Below are 21,358 nucleotides of genomic sequence, written 5' to 3'. Positions count from 1 at the left end.
GCTCTACACCAAGAAGCTGGAGATTAACAGACTGATTTGTGCAACGCCTGCCATCATGCGGACCCTTTGCTGGTCCGTTGTGACTACATTAACGCTGTATTGTAGATATGGGTTGCTGCTGATGACGACCTAGGATGTTGGAAAAATGTGGGCAGAATACTTGAAAAAACTCTTCAATTTCATTGACACATTTTCATGTGAGGTAGCAGACTCTGGAGACACTAATGTGGTCTCTCCTATCTCTGGGGTTAAAGTCACTGAGGTGCGTAAAAAGCTCCTCAGCGGCAGGGTGGATAAGATTAGCCGGAAGTTTATTTAGGCATGTGTCGTGGGCATGTCCTAGTTGACACACCTCTGCAATATAAGGTGGACATCGGGCACACTACCTCTGGATCGGTAGATAGGAGCAATGGTCCCACCGTTTCAAGAAGGGGGACCTACAAGTGACCCTACTACAGGGGAATCACACTACTCAGCTTCCTTGTTAAGATCTATTCTAGGGCACTAGAGACGGGGGTCCGTCAGGAAGTCAAATCCTTGATTCAGGAGGAGCAGTGGAAGCCATGGAAGAGTGGTAAAGCTCTACACCAAGAAGCTGGAGATCAACAGGCTGATTAGTGCAACGCCTGCCATCATGCGGACCCTTTACTGGTCCGTTGTAACGAAGAAGGAGCTAAGCTTAAACGCAAAGTCCTCGATTTACCATTTCATCTTCGTTCCTACCCTCACCTAGGGTCAGGAACAGTGGGTCGTGGCCGAAAGAACAAGTTCCCGGATACAACCAGCTGAAATAAGTTTCCTCTGAAGGGTGGCTGTCTTCTGGAGAAAGGGTGAGTTGATTCCTGCGTTACTTCAAGGCTAAGACTTTTGACTAGAACAAGAATTTTTTATTATATTCCTCCAATTTTAGCTAACTTGTAATTGCTCCCTGATGTTTAAGATGTGACTTTAAGGTTTTGTTACAAGCATACAGACGTTTGCATTGACTTGCCCTCTATTATCTCTCTGATTTGATTTCCCCTAAAACCTTGCTCGGAGCCTGAGCTCAAAAAATGCTGGTCTACTTGTGACTTTAAGAGCCAAGAACAAATCTGCAGGCTTGAGAGCGTTCTCCATCTGGGCCTCTGCCACTTGAGATAAGATCTGCAACCTAAGTGTTTAAAACTAGGCTTAAGACACACTTCTATTCTAAAGCTCATGACTGATGCCCTGTCCTTTAAGACTGCCAGACTGGTGGCGAATTAAGGGAGAAGGACGAACCTGGATAAATGAGCAGACCAGCACCGGGACCTGAAACAAGTCACCATCTGCATCGACTAGCTGGCTGAGATGGGAAGATGCGTCATCGCTGTCTTGGATGTCCTGAACACTTTTACATATTACCTATATTTATTGTTGACATTGACCCAATGCAACATCTATTGCAGCCTGGTCATCCTGAAAGAGGGATGACCTCTTTTCAAGGTTTCTTATTCTTCTCATGCTAAAGTTTTGGAGTATTCCTCGCCAGCATGCTGGTTTGAGATCAGTGTATAGTGTAATTGTGGCCTGTGCAGTCCTCTGAGACATTGTGTACAAGTATATGTGACTAAAGCTAGCTTATCCGGCAGGGGCTTAAATTTAAGCCGCTGCTCCTCTTCACTGAGAGGAGCCAGTTGAGGTGATTCTGGCATCTGATAGGGATGCCTTCTGGATGCCTTCCTTGAGGGGTGTTTAGGTCATGTCCTACCGGCAGGAAGTCACAGGAATGACCTAGGATACGCTTGAGAGACTATGTGTCTAGGCTGGCCTGGGAACGTCTTCAGATCCAAGCGGATGTGCTGGACAAAGTGGCGAAGGATAGTGAGGTCTGGACTTTCCTGCTGAAGATGCTTCTACCTGACTGACAGACGTAACCCTGAATAAGCAGATGAGAATGGATGGATGATTTGAAACTACGTTTTTGGGCTGAGGCAACACTGCTGTTTGAAAGTATTTCTCCTACTTTGAAGTAAACATGTCACGGGGCAAAGATACCAGCATAGCGCACATACGAATAAGGTCGGGAAATTAGTCTTCTTTGTCTGTAAACAATCAAAAGACTCCCACTCCAACAGTGAAGGCATATGTTTTTTGCCATTAATTTATTAGTCTGTTCCACGTGGGAGTGGTCTTTCTACTGTGTGGCCCCTTAGCTAAAATTAGTTACTGCTGAAGGATTTTATACATTTGACTATAAAGCATTTTATACGATTGAATACAAGTTTAATGCAAGATTTTTACCGAGTGGGCTTTAGTTCAATGACAGGACAGGCTGTTCGAAATGCATAATATTTTGTCTGGGGAATTTTGATAACAGGACTCTGACGGAAGACGGCAGGCGTTGTTTTGAGAATAAGGCGCTGTGTTGTGAGAACGATGGGCGTAAACAATTCCTTGGCACGCCCATGGGAGGAGTCGGCACGCCATCTTGCGGGGAGACGTGGGCCAAGAAGAGAAAGCTAAAGGACTTCAGAAAAAGACTTCACACAGACGAGTTGGAGTACACTTAGTTAAATTGTTAGGGAAAATAAATCTGCCCCAATTTGAAAATGTGGGCTTTCCTGTTCTTTTTTCCCTCAAGAAACGAGCGCGCATAAATTGTAGGGTGAACGTAGGTTGTGTTTGGTTAATGGAGTCAGATAACTAATTCGAACAATTAGGTAAACGCTACATTTTGATATTTAATTCCCGACACTGCTGATATAAATGATCTGCTTGTTATCGAGCTTTACATGGGTTTAGTAACAATCCTGGTCATTTGAATCACCTGTCTTGGAGCAAAAAAACTCAAAATATCCAGGACTGCAGTCCTCGAGAACCAAAGTTGCCGAACCACTGATTATAGGTTATCAGGAGTGATTTACCAGCAGACGTCGCTCCTGTTGCTGAGTGTTGTTGCTTTCCTCGGGCAACTGAACATTGCTGTCAAAGATGACATGTCTGTAGTAAAGGAAGTCCTCACGGCCCTTGAAGTCCTCCGTCATCTCCTCAGGCGTGTCGACTCGCCGCACCAGGCCATCCTCACGAGCGCCACTAAATTCCATCTCGTGCTCAGCGCCATCTGCTTCGGCGGATGTGAATTTGTGAACTGGAAATAGAAGTACTGGGATTATTGAAGGTGGAGATTGAAACAAAACGAAAAGGCCTAAGCAGAGTGGGCACAGCATGAACAACATTATCATGCTGCTGTCTTTTCACATTTGCAGATTTTTTTATTTACCGTAAATTCCGGACTATAAGCCGCTACCTTTTTTCCAAACTTTCAACCCTGCGGCTTATTCAGTGATGCGGCCAATTTATGTAATTTTTCTAACGGCCGCCAGCAGCGCTGGAGTACAGAAGGTAAGATTTATACCAATGGAATATATGCGCCGAGGAAGACTGCAACTTCTTGGCTTGTGCAGAAATTAAATTAGCGTAAACATACCCTCATCATGCAAAATGCAAAAAGGAAGGCACACGACGCAGCTTTCAAGCGAAAAGCAATCGAGCAGCTCGATAAAGAAGGAAAACAGAAACAGAGCTACTGTAATTAGGAGTGGATAAGAGTTCCAGCGACGGTGACAGCGCGAGTGAGGCTGCGGGAGCGTGGGACGACGTCTATATGACAAAGTTTCTTTCCGACACTGAGGAAGACGACTTTGATGGCTTCAGTTCTAAGGAGGAAGATGAGGACGGTTTACCGTGATTTTTACAAGTATGGTATGGTTTTTTTTACCGGACCCGTTTACTGTGTTGCGAGCGTGTTGCTAGCGTGTTGCTACCATTAACTGCCCTGTCACAGGCACCGTTTGGGATGAAAGTTATATTATTATTATTATTATTAAAGCTTTGAAAACTCTCTTGGTGTACCGTCTTTCTTTGTAAATATGTGTAACCATGTATAATATGTATTTGCAACTGTATATTTTTGTAATGTATTTATTTGTATTTGTTTTAGACACTTCTTCTGATATGTTTTGCACGGGCGAGTGAAAAAGGAGGGGCGGAACAAACGCGGGGTGACGGGAAGTGGGGACCGGTAAAGGTGAGGAACAGACAGACCTGTTTGTGGACGCGGCGGACAATAGTATAGTATATATATATTTTCCCACCATTACCTTTGGAAATATACACTTTTTTCCTTGGATTAATTTCAACGGGACCCAGACTCTGAAGGTCTGCATCAAACCTTAAGTACCGGTATCATTTTCCATTCATTTTGCTGGCTGTGATTTTTGGACTGTGTACTTTGATGAAGGACATTTAGTTTCAATCGCGGGACGTAAAGTCGGGTTTGGGTTAATTTTGTGTTTGTGTTACATGTTTTAATGTGGGCGCATGCGGCCTATATACAGGTGCGGCTTGTGTATGTACAAAATCGGTTTTCCTCTTAAAATGTGGTGGGTGCGGCTTATAATCAGGTGCGCTCTATAGTTCGGGATTTACGGTAGTTAGGTAATTGTTTTAGGGGTATTAGAACGTGTAGCGTTCCTCCCCACACTCTTCCAGATATGTTCCGTGATTTTCCACGTGCCATGGATCTCCAGAAATAAATTCTCAAAGATGACAAATTGACCTTATATCCCCTAAAGCTGGGAGGTCACTGGATGATAACAAGGACTCAAAAAAAATGGTGTTTCCCGTTGAAAAACAAGATGGACTTTGTAGTGATCAGCAAATGTAGATCGCTCATTCCTGCTTGGAGTAATTGGAACTTACGGTGTTGCTAAGGGACTTCTGACTGTTTTGTCTGATGTGCGTGCTTTATTCATCAAAAGCTACATGCGGTAAGTTAACCTGATTTCGTGTACAGCGTACATCCTTTTTTGCCTTCGCCTCATATTTGGTATGTGATTGTACATTTCTTTTTTTGTTTTTCGCTGCATTTCTTGCAATTAATATAATATTGTCCAGATAGCTCCCCCATTAGCGTGCGGGCCCTCTAAGGCTTCCAGGTTAGCCCCAAAAGCAGTCCGCTAGTTGGCTAGCCTAATGTTCTAATTATTTTACCAAGGCTGGGTACCTGTTTCTTGCCGTAATCACTTTTTTTTTGTTGGCTCACAGTTATCCTGGCTGCTTACTGCATGTTTTTGTCAGCCAGGCGCTTGTTTTTTCGGCCGATCGGTCTCCGTCGCCCTCTAGTATTCGGCTAGCCTGCCGTGTCCATTTAGTATACTGCCGGCTGGGTTTGTGTTTGTGGCTGTAATTGTTTTTTTGTGTTGGCTCCTAGTTATCCTGGCTGCTTACTGCATGTTTTTGGTCAGCCAGTCTCTTGTTTTTTCCGCCAATCGGTCCCCGTTGCCCTCTATAGTATCCAGCTAGCCTGCCGTGTCCATTTAGTATACTGCCGGCTGGGTGTGTGTTTGTTGACGTAATCGTTTTTTGTTGTTGGCTCCCGGTTATCCTGGCTGATTACATCCTCCCGTTTTTCCCGCCGATTTGTGTCGGTTAGCCATTATAGCAGTCGGCTAGCCTGCCGTGTCCCAGCTGGTTTAGCCCATGTTAGCTCTGTATGTGGTACTTTTGCCAGTTTGCCCCATTTTGGCTGCTTGCCATTTGATGTACCATTTCTGCAATCACCTGAGACACAAGACCTAGGCATTCTCCACAAAAACTACCAAAACTTTGCTCAAAACACTCCAAACCTTTTCGAATAATTAACATGTAAACCAATAGGGTGACCGGCTTGCTGGGGTGCTTGTGTTCTTCACATGACGTCAGAGCTCAGGTCGAAAACAAGACAGACTTCAAAAAGCATTGTCTCTGAAAATAATTTCAATATACCAATGACATAAAAATAGATATTATGCAAAAAACGTACTGGTGTCTCACATTTTGTATGATTCATAATTTGGGTATCCCTATGAATTTTAATCACTGGAATGGACTACAGTCTTTCCGGATTATTGTTCTATTTTCAACAACATCCGGCTCTTCAAAGTTTGGTCCAAATTTCACCGAATAGGACTTAACATTGCCCTGTCCAATTGGACTGTGGACTTCCTGAAGAAAACGCACAAAGAGGGTGCATCCAAATACCTCCTCCACCTTTGTCATCAACACCGGAGTTCCTCAAGGGTGTGTCCCAAGACCTCTACTTTACTGTACACTCCTGACTGCCCTGCCACGGCTAACCTCAACCCTGCCAATTGGTGTTTGTGCAGGTGTTTGGGGTAGAAGTCATAATAATAATTATAATGACTAACATAAAAGATGAAAGTGTCGTCCTGGCGTGAAGCTCTCCGTGGTGATGCCTGTCACCTTGTTAACTTCCCGCTCCCTCAGGTGGTCATTTCTGCCCTGGTACCACTCCGTGACGGTCATTAACTCCGTCCCTGTGGCACAAGCACACATTAAGCAAACATGGATATCCTTGGCATCACACATGATGTTTGCATGTATTCTCACAGTCTAGGTCCTTGTATACACTCAGTCGGGTAACCAGACCATCCATTCGCAGAACAGGCGCAAATTTCTCCAGTTCCACGTTCTTGTACCGAGTCAACTTCCTGCCTCCTGGCCAACGAATCTCCAAGTCTGAACACGATGAAAAAAATGAGCAGATAATGATTGTGATTGTGATGATTGTCACAAGTTCCCGAAATATCTCAACCCCAAAAACCACAAACGTATACAGGTTTGAATTTAGGATAGAATGTGGATTTAATTCTTAAAAGAGTATTGACATTTGGGCCATATTTTATTTTTTGATAAAGATAGTAAGCTTGTTTGGGCATAACTAGGCACTATTGGTCGCTTAAAACAAGGACTAGCAGAGTCAGAGACAGTTTTTTTTCACCAGGGCCATCACCACCCTTAACAAGGGCGCAAAATTGTGAAAACTATAGATCTTGTGTGAATTTTTTTTTTTTTCTGGTTGATTCTTAAGGTTATTGCACTACTTTTAATTGCACTTTCTCAAGGTCATCACCACCCTAAACAAGCACGCAAAACTGTGAAGAAAAAATATATTTTTATATATATATTTCAATTTATTTGGGATTTTTTGTTGATGCTTAAGGTTATTGCACTACTTTTCATTGCCTATTGTTGAATTTAAGATAAAATGTGGGTTTAAATAAGTGTTGACATTTGTGTCGTATTTTATTTTTGATAAAGATAGTGAACTTGTTTAGGCATAATCAGGTGCTATTGGTCCCTTAAAACAAAGACTAGCAGACTTTTTTCACCAGGGCAATCACCACCCGAAACAAGGGCGCAAAATTGTGAAAACTATAGATCTTGTGACTTTTTGAGGAATTTTGGTTGATTCTTAAGGTTATTGCACTACTTTTAATTGCACTTTCTCAAGGTCATCATTACCCTAAACAAGCACGCAAAACTGAAGAAAAAATACAAATAAATAAATTATATATATATATATATATATATATATATATATATATACAAGCAGTGGTTAGTGCGTGTGCGGCACAGTTCTGAGGTCGTGGGAACCTCCTGCGTGGGTTCAAATCCAGCTCCCGGCCTTACTGTGCGGAGTTTGTATGTTCTCCCCGTGCTTGCGTGGGTTTCCTCCGGGTTTCCTCCGGGCACTCCGGTTTCCTCCCACATTTCAAAGACATGCATTTCAGGTGAATTGGCCGGTCCAAATTGTCCCTAGGTGTGACTGAGCGAGTGAGGTGTCTGTCCCCGTGTGCCCTGCGATTGGCTGGCAACCAGTTCAGGGTGTCCCCTGCCCACTGCCCGATGATTGCTGGGATGGGCTCCAGCACCCCCACGACCCAAATGAGGATAAGCGGTGCAGCTAATGAGATGAGATGAGATATATATATATATATATATTTCAACTTATTTGGGAATTTGTGTTAATGATTAAGGTTATTGCATAACTTTTCATTACATTGTTAAATTTAGGATAGAATGCAGGTTTAATTTTAAAGGTCAAATGTGTAATTTGTGCCCCTAATCCAAAAAGGAAATACAAATTTCTTGACCTGTAATTGTTTGTGAAAATTAAAAGTGGTATGATAGTTCACATATTTTTGCCCAGTAATCAAATCAGGGTTTTTTTTGTACCACTAGGTGGCACTAAAGGTTATGATATCGGTGCTATATTTTATTTTTGATGATGATAATAAGCATGTTTAGGCATAAAAAGACGCCTTAAAACAAGGACTCTCAGTCTCAGAGAAAGTTTCTTTCCTAGGGCCATCACCACCCTAAACAAGCACGCAAAACTGAAAATATATACATATTTCAACTTATATGGGAATTTTTGTTAATGCTTAAGGTTTTACCTTGTTTGGAAATAGTAATGGAATGAACCCAGGATCTCGGCATCTCAAACACTCGAGTGTCCTCTTCCTCTTCTTCCTCCTTCACATAAAAATAACATTATATTATCTTTCCTTTGACTTTACAGCAGGGGTCTTAAAATCATGGCCCGACGGCCAATTGCGGCCCTCAGGATGAGAGTTTTAGGCCCCGACTTTAATATGAAAAGTTAGAGGGTGTATATTTTTTCCACTAGATGTCGCCAAAAAAGCGAGCAAGGAAGAGGAAAAAGAGAGAAAGAAAGAGGAAAAAAGACAGTGAGAAAGAATAAAAGTAAAAGAGAAAGAGGGACAGAGAGAAAGAGAGACAGAGAGAGAGAGGTCAGAGACAAAAAAAGAAGGGACAAAAGAGAAAGAGAGAAAAAGAGTGAAGAAAAAAGAGCAGGGGGGAGAGAGAGTGAGTGAGATAAATAGAGAGTAAGAAAAACAGCTACAGGGTCCTTGTAAGTGGCGACAGCAAGTGGGCACATTTAAAACTGCATTTTTCTCTTGCACTTCTCTCAGCGTCTTCCCGGGGGCCGGATTCAATCTGTTGGTGGCCCTGACCTGGCCCGCGGGCCGCATCTTTCACACCCTCGCCTGAGAAAGAAAGAAAGAAAGAAAGAAAGAAAGAAAGAAAGAAAGAAAGAAAGAAAGAAAGAAGAGAGAGAGAGAGAGAGAGAGAGAGAGAGAGAGAGAGAGAGAGAGAGAGAGAGACACACACACACAAACACACTGGCACTTACCCAAGTCATTCCCATCATTTTCATCTCTTTCCTCTTCAGAAGATTGACAGTCAGTTGTCTTTTACTGATGACGCCGAACAAGACGGGCTCCCACAGTTTGATATCGTGCAAGTCATAAAGCAACTCCTACACAAACACATTTAAGACCTTCACTGTCATTTTATAGCAGTTCACTGTTATTTATGACGCATTGTAAACGGTTTATGAGCATTCTTCTTTTGTTTTTAAAAAGACAGTGTTTGGAAGTACTGCGTGTAGTCTGCTACTGTAGCAACACCCAAAAATGACATGAACACTTGGAAAAAAGCTCACTCTGCAGAAAGCAACGAGCTGCAACCAGAGATGTCAACATGTTACTGTTTCTGAACAAAAACCTGTCAATCTGTTGTTACTATGGCAACAGAGTCATTTTATTTGCATGACTGACTTGGTTTTCTCGATATCGTGCAATCGAAGGTACATTGTTCAACTGAATATGGATATTTGCTGCTTTTTTTGTTTAGACTCTCTTGATTTTTGTTCTGAAACAGTTTTTGTATGAAATGTTTTTTTTTTTTTACACTGTTCATGTTTACATTGTAGTTATTAAAAAAATGGTGGAGCCTGAAATCTTGGTGCTGTGTTTATCGTGGAGGGCTTCTAGAATTCAATAATCGTGACACTTCCATGCAAAAAGTTTCAGTATCGCATCCTATCGTTCAATACTTTCCTGGATTTACTTCGTGCGGACTATCAAAATTCTCAGGACCAGAACGGAAACAGGACCCACTCGCGTAACTGTCGAAAACCGGATGTAGTGCTACAACAGGATGGATATGGTTAATGGAAATATGAGCCAATTTTTTTGTTTGTTTCTTAAATCTGCTAGTGTGGAAAGTGTTAGGACTGTTAGGGGACAGAACCAAGATACAGTAAGCTTCGGCTTTTTCTTGTCAGTGTCAGGACCAGAATGGAGACAGGACCCACTCGCGTAACGTTTCTCTCAGTTTTATTGGGAAGAAGGGATAGGACTGCACACACAGTCCAGTGATCGCTGGTCGCGGGAAGCAGGTCGCTCTGAAGTGGGCGAGCGACGGCGGTGTCGGGAACAGAAAAAAACGGGTCAGTAGCCGGGATAGAAGAGCAAAAACGTGGTCGGGATCGGAAACACGTCAAAAGCCAGAAAAGGAGAGTAGACGTGGTCGAGATCAAAAACAGATCGTAATTCGGGACGGGAGAGCAGACGTGGTCGAGATCAAAACAGGTCGTAATTCGGGACAGGAGAGCAGACGTGGTCGAGATTAAAACAGATCGTAGCAGGAGACAAACAGGAGCAAAAAACAGGACAGGCGAAAAAAGGCTTGCCATGTAAAAAGAGAGATTCGCAGACGGACCGACAAAAGGGGACTGACAGGACATAGTTTAAATACTGACAGGGGGCCAATCTGTCAACAAGCTGCAGCTGGGGTCATAAGGCCGGGGCCAATTGGGCGCCATGGCAACCGTGACAAAAATGACACCTCCATTTCAGCAATTTTAGTATTATATCATGACAATTACAATAATATATAGTACCTTCCAGTACTCACAGCACAGCTGTCTTTGCAGTCCTGCATGTTCACATAGTAGTTGAGGTTATTCCAAACGCTCTCTACACCCAGAAAATGGTCATACGCGGTGCCGTATCTTCTTCCTGTGAGCGGGTCGATAAAAAAGTTCTCCTGGACACTGCGGCACCCTGCTAACACAAGCACCCAGCAATGGACTCGTAAACCCCGCAAGGAGTCAACTGGCGGCGGTGGGACCTCCTGCAGGGTCATAAATGGTACAGTGAAGAAATGAAGTATTTGAACACCCTGCTATTTTGCTATTTCTCCCGCTTAGAAATCTTCATCTTAGCAATTTTCATTGTAGGTGCATGTGCACTGTGAGAGAGATAAACTAAAAACGAAAATCCAGACATCACAATGCATGATTTTTTTAGCGATTTACTCGTGTGATACGGCTGCAAAAAAGTATTTTAAAGCCTGAGAAAATGAATGTTAGTATTTGGTACGGTAGCATTTGTTTGCTATCACAGAGGTCAAACGTTTCCTGTAGTTTTTCACCAGGTTTGCACACACTGCAGGTTGGATCTTGGCCCTCTCCTCCACACAGATCTTCTCTAGATCAGTCCGGTTTCTGGGCTGTCGGTTGAGAAACACGGAGTTTGAGCTCCCTCCAAAGATTTTCAATTGGGTTCAGGTCCGGAGACTGACAGGGCCATGCTAGAACCTTGATATGCTTCCTACGGAGCCACTCCTTGGTTTTCCTGGCTGTGGGCTTCAGGTCGTTGTCGTGTTGGAAGACCCAGCCGCGACTCTTCTTCAATGCTCTGACTGAGGGAAGGAGGTTGTTCCTCAAAATCTCAATACACGGCCCAAGTCATCCTCTCTTTAATGCAGTGCACTCGTCCAGTGCAGAACCACCCCCCCACCCCCCAAAAAACATGATACTACCACCCCCATGCTTTACAGTAGGGATGGTGTACTTCGGATTGTCGGATTGTACTCTCCATTCTTCTTTCTCCAAACACGCTTAGTGGAATTATGACTTTTTATATGAGTAACTAGTCACTGTTATTAATTACATTTTTGGTTTAGTAACGCGCCCAACACTGTTAGTGACACTGACAACTGTTCATACCTCCAGCCGTTTCGCTTTGGCTTCAGCCTCCTCCTGTTTCTTCTTAGCCTGTTGCGTCAAAAAACGACTCTTTGGCTCGCGGTGAAATCTAGCCCAGGGATCGCTTTCATCGGGCAAGTCAGAGGTTACGTCCTGCACCAGAAAAATAAAGGAGCTTGTTGTCGGATCATGCATTCGCGATGACCGGCTAGATGTCTTACAGTGTTCTCGTTTGCCCGCGTCCCTGCGTCCTAGACGCATCATTTTTGCTGGGGACGCATTGGGTCAAGTCAACGTGCGTCCCAGTGACGCAACTTTTTTGACACAAAATAGTCATCTTTACCCGATTACTTTTTTTTTTTTAACAAAGATTTACCGCACTCCAAACTTTTCGTCAGGCAGATCCGCCATTGTTGTTTTGGTCTCGCGCCGATCTCGGCAAACGAGATCTCGTTGCTTCGAGATGACGTCGTTGTTGTGGCGGTTGTCGAGTGAAAGAGAAGTATGCCTCCGAAAAAAACAGTTGGCATTAGGTGCAAATCAACACAAAATCGGTCATTTCTTCAGTGTCGGTAATAAGTCGAAACATAATACAGAAAGTGGTAACAACGGCAATAATTCCGGCACGAAAAAACGGCGGAGAAATTCTTCAGAAGACCGCGAAGGCAAGGAAAACACGTGTTTTGAAGCAAACTATTCGACGAAAGAAAATAAACAAAAGAATTCTAGCAAGAAAAGGACTTTTCTGACAAAATGGACTCAATTATATTCCTGGTTACGCTATGAGGAGGATGATAATGGATTGGACCTTGAGAAGGCATTACAACTATGGCAGGACAGCAAACCACAAAGAATATATGAACTGAAAATTTTGAAGTGATAACTGCTTTGTATTACCAATTAACTGTGATGATAAAAACTGCAAGAATATATAAATATTTCAGCAATATTTTTGTATAGTGTACAATAGTGTGAACTGAAAAATCTGAAGTGATAACTGTTTTGTATTACCAATTAACTGATTATTAAAACTGAATGAAAATATAGATTAATATAATTATTTCAGCAATAATATTTTGTATAATGTACAATATTGTTGGGGCAGCACGGCGGCGCAGTGGTTAGCGCTTTTGCGGCACAGTTCATGTCATGGGAACCTCCTGCGTGGGTTCAAATCCAGCTCCAGACTTCCTGTGCGGAGTTTGTATGTTCTCCCCATGCTTGCGTGGGTTTCCTCCGGGCACTCCGGTTTCCTCCCACATTCCAAAAACATTTCAGGTGGATTGGCCAGTCCAAATTGTCCCTAGGTGTGAATGAGCGAATGAGTTGTCTGTCCCTGTGTGCCCTGCGATTGGCTGGCAACCAGTTCAGGGTGTCCCCTGCCCACTGCCCGGAGATGGCTGGGATGGGCTCCAGCCCCCCGCGACCCTAATGAGGATAAGCGGTACGGCTGATGAGATGAGACAATATTGTTGTGAACTGAAAAATCTGAAGTGATAACTGATTTGGATTACCAATAAACTGTGATGATTAAAACTGAATAAATATATAGATTTATATTATATATTTGTCGCCGATTTACAATTTCAACAGCAATAACACTAAATTTTGGGGACCCATAGATCTCTGTTGGGACCCATAGATTTTTGAGCATGCTAGTCCCTGGGACCCATCACTTTTCACAGGTCAAATGAACACTGGTCTTACCTTGGCCAGTGCGTCCAGTAAAGGGCACTCTTGCAGCCTTTGGTCCAGCACGCACATCTCCTGGCTAGCGTAGCCGCTAACGCAGTAGGCGTCATAGTTGGCGCCCAGCAGCAGACTGCAGAGGACAGCAGCGTACTCAAAACATGTTCCTGTCTGACTCTGCAACACTGAGGTGGCCGAGAACAAGAACCTGGGCTGCACACACACAAACATACACTCCTTTGGTACGGGGCTTTAAAGTCATTTTATTATGATTTTATTTATCTTTTTACGTTGCCGGGCATTGTACTTGAGCGAGATTGTCCAGAAATTCATTCATTCACTCATTGCGTGATATCGAAAAAAAAACTATCAGTCGTGCAAATAAAGTGTGACCACAATTGGATCAAATTTAAAAGTTAGATTGTATGTATACTCTTACAACTCACAACATTATCATAGTGATAGTTAAAACGGGAAGACAGTATTTATTTTAAGACAATATGCATATATTAGCCTGGTGTTGCCGGGCATTCTCCTTGAGCGAGGTTGTTGGGGCCTTGGTTTGTTGAAAGAGTGCCAGGGAGGCACTAGGGCAGACCTGGGCACTCCGGTCCTGGAGGGCCGCACGTCCCGCCAGATTTTGAAGTTTGCTCTTCTTTAACTCAGGTGATACAAATTATAACCTCGTTAGCAAGCTAGCAAGTGCTCGTTAACGATACTGGTGATTGGAATCACCTGTATTGAATCAGCGAAACCTCAAAAATCATGCAGAACATGCGGCCCTCCAGGACCGGAGTGCCCAGGTCTGCACTAGGGGGTGCCAAAGAGTAATATGACTGCATGTACAGACGCTCCCCTACTTATGACCATTTTGACTTGCGTAAAACGGTAGATACAATCATTTTTTTCGGGATGTTGAAAAATATCCAGAAATTGCTGTGCACCTTTTTCCGAGTACAGGACATTACTGTAGTGCTTTTTTCCGCCACTGCCGGCGTGTGGCGCTGTGAGAGGTCACCCACCATCCACCCCGAAGAAGAAATCCACTTCCTCTTGCTAGTTCGTGTGTAAACATTCTATACTGTATCTCCAGCGTGCTAAGAACTTTGACATTTTTACTGTTTAATATCTCGTGCATCCCTTCAATATGTTTGGTGTAAAGTGTAAAGAAGAGGCGAGAAAGTGGAATAAGAAAGCTTGATGCGGTTGAGAAAATGGTCAGATCGCTTTTTTTCGGCCACTTTCTACCACGGAGGAGGAAGTTGCCTAACTTTTGAAGCTCATCCTCCAAAAGTTAGTCAAACTTAACTTTATTTATCTATGTAGAGCATATTATTTTATGAAATGTTTATTTTTTAAAAACAATACAGGTTACTTATACATGCCTTAATCATACTTATATAAACCTTAGACGGACAAAATATAACACTGAAGCAACCTACGAACATATTCAACGATCGTTCGTAAGTAAAGCAGCGTCTGTACCTCCAGAGTGGCTTGGAAGCAAAAGCGGATGTTTATGGATTTTCTTGGTATTTATTGGGGGTACCTTGAAACCTTAATAAAGACACTCCCAGAGGCCTAAAGTACAATTGTGTAACTTTTCATGAAAATCAGTTCAGCCTTTTTGGGGCCTATAAGTCACATACATATACACACACACAAATCAGTCTGGCGATTACTTTTTCACATAGGGCCATCCAGGCCTAGATTTTTTGGGCGCCTTAAAAACGGTATTAGTATTTTATTGGGTTGTCTCAGTGATGTTCAAATTGGTTTTGGAGATCAATGCAAAAAACACAGAATTTGGGAAGGGGGGCAAGTACTTTTTCACAGCACTGTACATGTAACTCACAAGCTCTACAGGAGGCTCCAAACGTTTTAGAGACAGGAAGTCAGCCACGAATGAAGCACATCCTTCCCAATTGAGAAGCTCAGGATGCGTTGTCATGGTAGGACGAAGAGTGGTTGACACAAACTTCTAAACGCAGCAACAAACAAGCGTAGACCAGACAGTGCTATAATTGCGATTCACACAGCAGCCAGAAAAAGTGGCATCAAAATGGCCGCCATCATTACCTGGACACCGCATTCGTTGAGCGGGCAGAGGAGCAGAGGTTTACGTTCTGGGCACAAGAGTCGATACTGACGTTGGAAGTTGTCGGCGATGGCGAGAAGTCGGACTTCCTCCGGAGAAATGTGCCTGTATGACTCGGGAAGGAGTGTACTCGACCTGTGGGATACATTTGCAACATAGGTATACAGTCATCCCTCTCTGTATTTGCTCCAGACTATTATGACACCATCCCCTGATCTAAAACCTACATGAGGGCAAGGGAAAACTCAAAAACATCAAGTCAAGTCATGTTTATTTGTGACATTCTTAATCACATGGAGTCTCAAAGAGCTGCACAGACCATACTATTGCAAACTACAGATTATTATGACACCATCCCCTGATCTAACACCTACATGAGGGCAAGGGAAAACTCAAAACCTCAAGTCAAGTCCTGTTTATTTGTAACGCCGTTAATCACAAGGAGTGTAAAAGGGCTGCACTGACTATTGCAAACTACGGACTATTATGACACCATCTCCTGATCTAAAACCTACATGAGGGCAAGGAAAAACTCAAAAACTTCGAGTCAAGTCACGTTTATTTGTGACGCCTTGAATCCCAAGGAGTCTCAAAGGGCTGCACAGACTATTACTCCACCATCCGCTGGTCTATAACCTACATGAGGGCATGGGAAAACTCAAAAATCTCAAGTCAAGTTTATTTGTATAGCCATTAATCACAAGGAGTCTCGAAGGGCTGCACAGACCACAGATTATTGCAAACTACGGACTATTATGACACCATCTCCTGATCTAAAACCTACATGAGGGCAAGGAACAACTCAAAAACCTCAAGTCATGTTTATTTGTTTGGCCCTTAATCCCAAGGAGTCTCAAAGGGTTGCCCAGACCACAGATTATTGCAAACTACAGACTATTATGACACCATCTCCTGATCTAAAACCTACATGAGGGCAAGGAAAAACTCAAAAACGTCAAGTCATGTTTATTTGTGACGCCTTGAATCCCAAGGAGTCTCAAAGGGCTGCACTATTACAAACTACAGACTATTAATTTACCATCCTCTGATCTAAAACCTACATGAGGGCAAGGGAAAACTCAAAAACCTCAAGTCAAGTCATGTTTATTTGTGACATTCTTAATCACATGGAGTCTCAAAGAGCTGCACAGACCATACTATTGCAAACTACAGACTATTATTACACCATGCCCTGATCTAAAACCTACATGAGGGCAAGTGAAAACTTAAAACCTCAAGTCAAGTCCTGTTTATTTGTTAAGGCCCTTAATCACAAGGAGTGTAAAACGGCTGCACAGACCAGATTATTACAAACCACACACCATTATTACACCATCCCCTGATCTATAATCTACATGAAAGCAAGGAAAAAATCAAAAACTTCAAGTCATGTTAATTTGTGACGCCCATAATCACAAGGAGTCTCAAAAGGCTGCACAGACCACAGACTATAGCAAACTACGGACTATTATGACACCTTCCCCTGATCTAAAACCTACATGAGGGCAAGGAAAAACTCAAAAACTTCAAGTCGTGTTAATTTGTGACACCCTTAATCACGAGGAGTCTCAAAGGGCTGCACAGACCACAGAGTTTTGCAAACTACAGACTATTATGACACCATCCCCTGATCTAAAACCTACATGAGGGCAAGGAAAAACTCAAAAACCTCAAGTCAAGCCACATTTATTTGTGATACCCTTAATCACAAGGAGTCTCAAAAGGCTGCACAGACCACAGACTATAGCAAACTACGGACTATTCTGACACCTTCCCCTGATCTAAAACCTACATGAGGGCATGGGAAAACTCAAAAATCCCAAGTCAAGTCAAGTGTATTTGTATAGCCCTTAATCACAAGGAGTCTCCAAGGGCTGCACAGACCACAGATTATTGCAAACTACGGACTATTATGACACCATCTCCTGATCTAAAACCTACATGATGGCAAGGAAAACCTCAAAAACCTCAAGTCAAGTCATGTTTATTTGAGACACCCTTAATCACAAGGAGTCTCAAAGGGCTGCACAGACTAATACAGACTACAGACTATTATGACACCATCCCCTGATCTAAAAACCTACATGAGGGCAAGGAAAAACTCAAAAAACTCAAGTCAAGTCAAGTCATGTTTATTTGATGCCCTTAATCACAAGGAGTCTCGAAGAGCTGCACAGACCACAGAATATTGCAAACTACAGACTATTATGACACCATCCCCTGATCTAAAACTTACATGAGGGCTAGGAAAAACTCAAAACCTTCACATGAGGAAAATGAAGAAACCTTGAGAAGGGACTGCACAGGAGGTAATCCAGGATGACCAGGTTGCAATGGTTGTTGCAGTAACAAATAATACACAGATATTGTCAACAATTCATTAATTTTGCATAATTCTGGAAAAGCATCTCAAAAAGTGATTTGGGATTCTGTAAAAAAATAAATAAACCAAAAACATGGATAATGTTGTGTTTGGTAAATTACATTTAGAAAAAAAGGGAAAAAAAATCACAAAGCCTCTCTTCATTTTTCAAAACAAGGTAAAAAAAAAACAACAACTGTAATTGAAAAGAAAACTATCGCACTTCATATATTGAGATATGCACCCATCTTTAGGGAGGGATTTCAGTGTTCATTTTAGCTGTGAAAAATGATGGGTCCCGGGGACTCAAAAATCTATGGGTCCCAACAGAGATCTATGGGTCCCCTAAATTTAGTGTTATCGCGGTTGAAATTGTAAATCGACGACAAATATATAATATAAATCTATACATTAATTCAGTTTTAATCATCACACTTAATTGGTAATACAAAGCAGTTATCACTTCAGATTTTTCAGTTCACAACAATATTGTACATTATACAAAATAATATTGCTGAAATATTAGTCTCTATATTCATGCAGTTTTAATCACTTCAGATTTTTCAGTTCATATATTCTTCGTGGTTTGCTGTCCCGCCACAGTTGTAATGCCTTCTCAAGGTCCAATTGCAGCAACGGAATTTCCATAGCTAATTTGTGGTTGTCATCGTCGTGGTGCCGATCCAATGTGCTTTTCTGAAAGTCCGTATCGCGAAATGATTTATGCGATCCAGTTTTTTTTGTCACGCTGGGTGCATGCATCACAGAACATGTAGCCTCCATTATCATCCCCCTCATAGCGTAACCAGGAATATAATTGAGTCAATTTTGGCAGAAAAGTCCTGGCTAGGAGTATTCTTTTGTTTATTTTCTTTCGTCGAATCGTTCGCTTCAACACGCGTGTTTTCCTTGCCTTCGCCGTCTTCTGAAAAATTTCTCCGCCGTTTTTTCGTGCCGGAATGATTGCCGTTGTTACCACTTTCTGCATTATGTTTCGACTTATTACCGACACTGAAGAAATTCCCAATTTTTTGTTGATTTGCACCTAATACCAACTGTTTTTACGGAGGCATACTTCTCTTTCACTCGACAACCACCAAAACAATGACGTCATCTCGAAGCAACGATATCTCGTTTGCCGAGATCGGCGCGAAACCAAAACAACAATGGCGGATCTGCCTGCCGAAAAGTTTGGAGTGCGGTAAATCTTTGTTAAAAAAAAAAAGTAATCGTGTAATAATGACAATTTGGTGTCCAAAAAGTTGCGTTCTGGGGACGCACGTTGATTGGACACTAACCGTCCCCAGCAAAAATGATGCGTCTAGGACGCAGGGACGCGGGCAAACCAGAACACTGGGATTTACAGGTGAAAACTTTTTCTTTTTTTTTCATAAACAGAGAGAGAAAAAAAATGAAAAAGTTGAGCATGAAATAGTGATATTTTTTTCAACTGTTTTTGTATGCATTGTGCTAGAAATTGGATGCGGCCACTTACAGGAAATCACACGTCGGCGAGACATGGACAACATCTTCTCGCTTGTATTCCTGTTCAGTCTTGGCTTCTTCTTCGTCCTCAACGTTGGATTCCTCTGGTGTCTCTGTAAGATCACTTGTCGTGTCCATCTTTGGTGTGCCTCATTTGCCCTTCGAATGTCAAGGAATGTTATTTACAGTCCCGTGATAAAGTATTTGCCCCCTCTCTGATTTCATTGTTTTTTTTGGCATATTTATCACTCAAAAATGTTTTAGATCATCAAACCAATAATAATATAACATAAAGACGACAAAAAGAAACACAAAATGCAGTTTTGAAATTGATTAAGGCACAAAAAAAATCAAACCTGACCTTAAGTAACATAATTAGCGACAGACTACTGTCACAGTCTTGTTCCACGGACAGACTGAGGAGATCATTTCTTCCTCATTTCATGAGGCTCTTGAACTCCACCCGGGGGAGTAAAAGCTCACATTAAACCCCACCCCCACATTTGCATATTACCCTATTTTCATTACAGTGTGTATTTTCCGTAGCACTATTTAAATACTCTATATCAACACGTTATATTGCGTATTTTTGTATTTTATAGGAAAAAAAAGAGAAGCAAAGAGAAACAAATGAAAGGGAGAGCGAAATAAAGAGAGCACAATATAGAAAGGGAGAAAAAGGAGAAAGTAGGATACAAAAAATGAGAGAAAGACATAGAAAGGTAGAAAGTGAGAGAAAGGGAGAGGGAAAACAAATAAAAGAACTAGAGAAGAGAAGGAGAGAGAGACAGGGAAAATGAGCGAGTGTGAGATACTGAGAGAGAGAAAGAAAAAGAGAGCGGGAGAGAGAAAGTGAGAAAAAATACATGGCAAAAGAGAGAGAAAGAGAGGGAGGGAAAAAAAAGAGAAAGTTAAAGTGAGGAGGCAAAGAAGAGAAATGAAAAGATAGAGAAAGAGAGGGTGAGAGAAAAAGAGTGAAAGCAAGAATGAGATAGGCAGAGAGAGTGAAAAGTGAGAAGAAAATGAGAGAGCGTGAGAAAGACATAAAATGAGAGGAAGAAAGAGAGAGACCGCAGCAGTTGTTTTGTGAGTGGCACCTGGCTTTGGCGACATCAAGTGGCCATATTTAAAACTTCAACTCATTGTTCTCTTGTGCTTCATTTTGCAATGTCTCGCGGGCCAGATTAAAACTGTTGGCGGGCCTGATCCGGCCCGAGGGCCACATGTTTGACACCTGTGGTCTATATGAATCCCTTCCTATTGTTGGCCAGTCTCAGATATGGCTTTTTCTTTGCCACTCTGCCTTGAAGGCCAGCATCTTGGAGTTGTCTCTTCATCAGTGTTCCCTCTAAGCTGCAATTGCGCACTGCTCGCACGTTCTCAGCGCACAACAAAATCTAGCCAGCGCACAAAAATGAGGGCTCAAAATGACTAATTAAGAAGCGACTTAAGTCAAAGTTACAGTGCATGAAAGTAAAAATACACGGGTTCCCCTGACGTTGTGTCCTAAATGCGGTATTTTGAAGTCGAGTAAAGTTAGTAGAGTTTGTCGAGAACCGGCTTCGTTGGCTCGGCTCACTAAAAGGAACCGGCTCTTTCGGGGCTTAAACGGCTCTTCAGGTTGTTTTTGCTTCTTTAATCCCAACATGACCAAATAGTATGTAAAATTATGCGCAAAATGACTTAAAGGAAGGGGGAATAGAACAAAAAAAAAATAACAAAATGAAAAAGTAGTGAAAAGCTGGGGAAAAAAAGAAACAAAAGGAAGAGAAAAAAAGAAGGAAAAATTTTGAAAAAGGCCAGAAAAAAAGAATAGAAAGAAATGTAGGAAAAAAGTAAATGGAGAACAAAAAGAAAAAAGTAACAGCTCGTAAAAAATAAACACAATCGGATTTTTTTTAAAGGAATTTTTAAAAAAGTAGAAAAAAAATACGGAAAAAAGAAAAAGTTTGTGTTGCATTCAAATAATTTCCAATTATATGAGGTGAATCTTGTTGCCAACATTGTATTTCCACTAAAAAATGTGATTAAGTACAGTTCTGTATCGTACAACCGACTC

The 21,358-nt window shown here is 42.1% G+C and overlaps 1 protein-coding gene across 1 annotated transcript in view; it reads right to left on the bottom strand.

Annotated features, from left to right (window-relative positions):
- Positions 1-21,358, bottom strand: part of drc7 (dynein regulatory complex subunit 7) — a 34,061-nt gene that overhangs the window by 11,957 nt on the left and 746 nt on the right. The window contains exons 2-12 of the mRNA XM_088329760.1: positions 19,310-19,458; positions 15,434-15,587; positions 15,210-15,335; positions 13,373-13,567; positions 11,687-11,818; positions 10,591-10,809; positions 9,023-9,148; positions 8,262-8,340; positions 6,412-6,540; positions 6,210-6,338; positions 2,886-3,109 (exon numbers count right to left, since the gene is read on the bottom strand). Coding sequence (XP_088185886.1) covers positions 2,886-3,109; positions 6,210-6,338; positions 6,412-6,540; positions 8,262-8,340; positions 9,023-9,148; positions 10,591-10,809; positions 11,687-11,818; positions 13,373-13,567; positions 15,210-15,335; positions 15,434-15,587; positions 19,310-19,437 — 1,641 coding nt within the window. The 5' untranslated portion in view covers positions 19,438-19,458. The remainder of the gene's footprint in view (positions 1-2,885; positions 3,110-6,209; positions 6,339-6,411; positions 6,541-8,261; positions 8,341-9,022; positions 9,149-10,590; positions 10,810-11,686; positions 11,819-13,372; positions 13,568-15,209; positions 15,336-15,433; positions 15,588-19,309; positions 19,459-21,358) is intronic.

Source organism: Urocampus carinirostris, chromosome 3 (assembly GCF_059441175.1).
Source record: "Urocampus carinirostris isolate Australia breed hairy pipefish chromosome 3, RoL_Ucar_1.0, whole genome shotgun sequence".
In the NCBI taxonomy this organism is placed as follows: Eukaryota; Metazoa; Chordata; class Actinopteri; order Syngnathiformes; family Syngnathidae; genus Urocampus; species Urocampus carinirostris.
Note: the sequence above shows the minus strand (reverse complement) of the source record. Positions and strands in the feature narration are given on the sequence as shown.